Source organism: Carassius carassius, chromosome 37 (assembly GCF_963082965.1).
Source record: "Carassius carassius chromosome 37, fCarCar2.1, whole genome shotgun sequence".
In the NCBI taxonomy this organism is placed as follows: Eukaryota; Metazoa; Chordata; class Actinopteri; order Cypriniformes; family Cyprinidae; genus Carassius; species Carassius carassius.
In genome coordinates this window covers 21643662-21649661 of record NC_081791.1, presented here as the reverse complement: position 1 = coordinate 21649661, position 6000 = coordinate 21643662, and the positions used below count along the sequence as shown (strand labels likewise).

The 6000-nt window shown below is 33.7% G+C and overlaps 1 protein-coding gene across 1 annotated transcript in view; it reads left to right on the top strand.

The window, feature by feature from the left end:
- LOC132118375 (plexin-A2-like) overlaps positions 1-6000 on the top strand; it is a 190459-nt gene that overhangs the window by 74595 nt on the left and 109864 nt on the right. The window contains exon 4 of the mRNA XM_059528186.1: positions 1903-2037. Coding sequence (XP_059384169.1) covers positions 1903-2037 — 135 coding nt within the window. The remainder of the gene's footprint in view (positions 1-1902; positions 2038-6000) is intronic.

Genomic DNA, 6000 nt, shown 5'->3' with positions numbered 1-6000 from the left:
TTCCTATTTCCAACTTATAAGTCATGATTATGAGCTCGTTGCATTATTTTCTGTTAAAAATATCAGTGGACAGTGGTTTGTGAATGTTGATGCTTAGCCTAAATAATTTGATCGGGAGCATCCCCTCCTGTGACCCATGATTTGTCTGTATGTGTATTCAGAGCCAGTGAGGAACGCGAGATAAAATAATTTTCTGCGTTAATCAATTAATGCTTTAATGTGATAATAACGCGTTAACTTGCCCAGCCCATGGCATATTATATATATATATATATATATATATATATATATATATATATATATATATATAATATATATATATATATATAGGTAAATGTGTGTATAATTGTTTTTCTTCCCATATTGAAAAAGAATTATTAAAAACATTAATTTAAATAATTAAAAATAAATAAAAATCTATAATTAAATAAATGACTACTAATGACCTTTCTACTAATGACTGTCTACCTTTCTGTAGGTATATATAATGGCTTTGCAGTAGCACAGTTTGTAAAGTATACAGTATCTAATCGGGACACTGCTCTATTTCTTTATCCAACAAGGGATCCTTGGCCTTTATATCTGCGCATGCTTCTATCACCTTTACAATTTCATCCAAAGAACCTACTGTCTGATTGCTTTATAGTCCCCTGTAGGACCAGTGAACACAACATTTAACTCAACAACCAGCATGCCAGACCCACTTCCTGCCTGCAAATGAAGTATGTTCTTCAAAGTGCCCTCTGTGGACGACTGGCCACAGTTCTCCGTGACATAAGGTCCCTGCGGTGCGCACGGCAGGTCGTATCAGGGTCACGCTCGGCCGAACAAGAGGAGGCGGGTCTTGTTGACTGGCTGACATGTTTTATGTATGAACACATTTACCGTTACGGCAGGACGTCAGTGCGCTGTAAATGTCCGTTTAGTGGATTGGGAGTCTGCCGTTCACAGATGTTTTTTACATTCTGTGGAGTGGACTAATGTTTAAACAGCTTTAGTGTGGCATGGACATGATTTTTTTTTCCCCTCCTGTGCTTTGGGCCAGAATTATGTTGAGAAAGATTGTGGAGAATGACAAGCTGTTATTTGTTTTTGCCTTTGAACTCTGGTCGGTTTAGTTGAATGATCTTTGCTCTTTTGGATCTCTGTTAGGGTCGTCCTCAGTCGTCCTCGTTCTCTATTGTTAAGTTGTTAAGCACTACCAGACAGACACATGACCTAGGACTGACCTCAGTCAGACACACACAGCCACAATGTGTCCTGGGCTTTTAATTGTCTTTTGGGGTGGGTGAAAACAGTGGGTGGAGACGGTTTAATGTGAAACCTGTAATGACTATTATCAAAACCCCTTTAGTCATTGTTTAAAGTAAAAAAAAATATATATCTAAAATAATGTAAATTATTAAAATATAATATAAATAATATATTGTATCAATTAAATAAAACCTACTTATTTCATGTAAGAAAATGTGCTAATATATTTTGTATAACTAATAATATTTTTATATAGTATAATATACAAATATTAATATATAAATATTTTTTTTTAATATTATAAAAATATTAAACTATATATATATATATATATATATATATATATGATATATACAATATATACAATATATATATATATATATATATATATATACGATATATACAATATATATATATATATATATATATATATATATATATAGTACAATTTTATATAGTATATTTTATATATTACATATGTAAAATTACATTTATTAAATATGATATAGAACATGTTTTAGTAAAATATTTTAATATAATTTTTTATAAGTTATGTAATTTATGGTATTATACTACTTAAAAATATACATGTGAGTATAAAATATTATATTTAATATATCGTATAATGTTTTTTTCTTTCCCTTTTAGATTCGTGTTGACGGTCCTCCTCAGGGTGGCGTCCAGTATGAAACTCTGCCGGTCATCAAAGATGGAAGCCCTATTCTCAGAGACATGGCCTTTTCCCTGGACAACAGCTACATCTACGTCATGTCGGAGAGACAGGTCTGAATATATACATGTATATGCTTTCCCCTCCCGTCGTCTTTCTTCCATCCATAACAGCTGTAGGATGGAGAGAACGTGACAGCATCCGCTAATGAAAGAGAGCAATGAGAAGAGAGTAGAGTAGCTGTGTCAGTGAAGGCGAGAGTGATGGAGGGACAGCTGAAGGAGAGAGAACAAGGTCACTCCATCTCGACAGCATAATGAAGAGAGAAAGAGAGAGATGGAAAGAGACCCTGCTCATATAATATCAATACACACAACACTTCCCATGGGACGCATTGCAGACCAGAGGTGGGCAGTATGAGTCATTTTATATTACAGGAACCCTATACATCACAGTATTATGGAAAACCCGCTTTTTGCCTCAGAGTAAAAAAGGTAATTGTGACTATTTCTCAATGGCGATTTTGGTTATAATAGTGGATTTAAATCTCATGACTTGAATTTCATAATTGTGGCTAAAGTTCTTGTTTTTGCAACTCTATTTCTCACAATTGCAGCTTTATATATCACAGTGGAACTTAATTTAGGACAGTTTGAGTTTTTATCTCACGATATGGCTATATATCTCAGAGTGTGACATTATTTCTTATTTTAAACTTTATCTCACCTTTTTTTCTGAGATGAAAATAGGTTGTAGCTTCTGAAGTTTTTTTTATTATTTATTTACTTTTTTTTACTGGAAATTCATACCAAACATATTTCACACAATAAAGCAGTAATGCTGCTTCACATTATGGAGCAAAAGAGTCTAAAAGTCTCAAAATGGTGATATTGGATAAGCTTAAGATGTTGTACAAAAAAAGCAACTATTAATAAGAAAATAATCACTTAAGTAAACCAGTTTAATTCTTTATTAATGCACCAAGTTACATTAACATAGTTTATTTTGAGTTTGTTAAATAGCTTAATATATAATTATTTGAATAATAATTAGTGCAGTTATTTTTTGTAGTATTTTATGTAATATAAATAACATTTTCTATAAATACAAAATGTGTTTAATGTAATGAATAATATATATATATATATTTTTTTTGCATAGCAGAAACTCTTACAGTTGACAGACTTCTTGCTCTGAATAATATACTATCATACCGCCCAACCATATTTCAGACTATGAAATAAATTGAAAGAAATGAAGAAAAATAGAGAGAGAGAACCTCTAAAAGAGAAAAGAAGGAGAAAATAGTGTTCAGAGATGGATGACCAGGCCAGTTGCTTACATCTCCAGGCTTTTTTTAGCATCCGTTCTAGAGGTTTGATATCCCCTCTGGGTGCCGCGTGGGCAGCAGGATGGGGTCGGGTGTGGTAGGAGGGAAGGGCCGGTAATGAGAGCGGTGGTTTAATGCACAGCGGGCTGACAGGTTCACATCATATCGCTACACGCGCGGCCCGCTGGGTCAGCCCCACTGGCCGGCACGTGTTGTGGCAGATGAGAGAAAAACGAGGAGAAAGACAAGGGGGCTTGTTGAGTCAGCACATTGTGTGTACGCACACATCCTGTCACCCTCACCAGGGATGTAGAAGAGAGCCCAGCATTTTATCAACTTTGTGACTTGAGTCCCAGGCCCTTGTGTCACCCAGACCTGGTGACAATGAATTAACAGATATAAACTCTGCTTTTTACTTTCTTTCTCACTCATACACTTAAGCTAAAAATAGTTTGATTTAAATGAGGTAAACTCTGACAGCATATGTGGGATGCTGTCATTTCTCACAAAACAATATTTTTGACTCATACTTCAGTTTGCAAAAACTGCAAACAAAAACTGAATATACTGTTTATGCATTTCTACTTATCCCATGCACTTTCACTGTAAATGCATTTCTTCACAAACTGAGGGACAGGTCCAAATGTTCTTGTTCTTGTAGCTACAGTAAATGGATCAGAAGTTTTCAAACTGGTGTCCAGGGATTTAAAAAGATAAAATGTTTCTATAATTGTATTTATTTAGTGGTGAAGTTAATGTTATTTTATTTATTAAATATGTTTAGGAATTGTTTCAACAAATTGCTTAATGGATAATATCAAAAACTATTTAAACTGATTCATTCATTCATTTGTTTGTTCGTTCTCTTAATTAAGTTGTTTTCAAAGCAAACCAGTGCAAAGCTAGTAAAATATGGTAAGTTATGCAGCCTTTTAGGATACTTGTTTCTGATTCGGAAAACTGTTGTGGAAAACTATATAATTGTCCAAAGGGACAAACCTTTATTTTGTTTTGTTTTAAATATATGTCAAGGTCATTTTTATAATATTGTTTAATATACTGTAACACTAAGTATGTTTCACACAGTGTAAATACAGTAGGTCTTTATATATGAAAAATTATTGGTGCCTTTATATTTTTGAATGGGAATTATCGTATTTGGGGGTGTTTGGCATCAAAAAGTTTGAAAACCCCTATTCTCTAATATCACTGTAGCTATTTGGCATTAGGCTGTGAAACCATTTTTTGGAAGCTTTATTTGTGTGTGTGTGTGTGTTTGTACCTACTTAACCATATTTTGGACACAAATTTATACCCAAAAGTGAGCTAAACCTGACAAAATCTCCAAAAACCTCCTTTTGGGATGTCCTCGTTTGTAAAACTGGTTTAAAAATAAAGGAAACAAAGTTTTTTATTATTATTATTATTGTAAAATTACAGAAAGTTTTCTGTAGGGCTAAGTTTAGGTGTAGGGCAATAGAATATACAGTTTGTGCAGTATAAAAACCATTACGCCTGTGGAATGTTCACGTTTAGATAGCTAAGTGTGTGTGTGTGTGTGTGTGTTCATGTGTATGGCTGTAAATCTCTTCACTTGCATTTATCAGTCTTTAGAGAATAGTATTGACTGAAACCTCAAAAGATTCATCCCTCTCACACAGAATATCAGACTGATTCCGTCGTAAAAGGAGACATAATTTCTTCACCCTCTTTTGTCCTGTTTTAAGAGTTTCAGGTGATTAATTCAATAGTACAGCTTATTAAACGGCCGTGTTAAGAGGCATCACTGGGCTCAATAAGCTCTTTCAGTCTGACTCAGACTCAATTGCTATCGGAGGTATTTCTCTTCATAACGCTCGCCATATTTTCTGTGAGTAGTGTTAATATTCAGGATGCAGGTGTGAGACGTTCACTTGTTGGGCTGAGAGATGGTGCTAAAGACTGCACGGCCTCCGTCACCCCAGCACACCGCTGTTTGAGGAGGCAGTTGGCGTAGTCATGCTTCACACTTCACAGAGCAGCAGGATTACCATTCACCTTTCAGCACAAGCTCTTATGCTAGCAGGAAACAGAGCCGTCATGGTGGAGTGGTCACGTATTGGGTGTAATATGATGAAAACAGAGCCAAAATGGCTGAACTAGGGGTAGTTATTGCAGTTCCATGGGGATGTGTGGTATATTGTCTGTATGTTCGCTGACTAAGAGGAGCCAAAATGAGCAGATTAAAGGTACAAAACAATCCTTCATATCTCTATCATGCTATCATTCAGAAAGATTGTTCCATTCAGTGATGGTTTCAGATGGTATATGGTTTGATGTATACTATTATGATAATCATTTGACATAATACATAAAAACATCATATTTTATGTAACTGAAGTATGTAACTGAACAATAAAATTAGCAAAAGAAAGAAAAACAAAAAACAATTTTGTTAGCCAATAGTTTTGTTCATGTTATGGCCAATAACCATTAAATGGCCAGAAAATGTATACTAATTTGTAAAATAAGTAAATAAAATAAAAGTATATATAATAAAAGTAAAAATAAAAACTTTGTTTAAATGTTGAAGTGAATTTAGAAATCACAACTTTGTAATGTACAGTATAGTGAAATTTAGTAATTTATTATTTATATAATTTTTTAAAATTTGCTTAAAAAACAGCAACTAAAAACTTAAAAATAGGTTAATTTTTAAACAAATCTAGTATTTCATTGGCTGAACCTATATCATTTAGATAGAAGT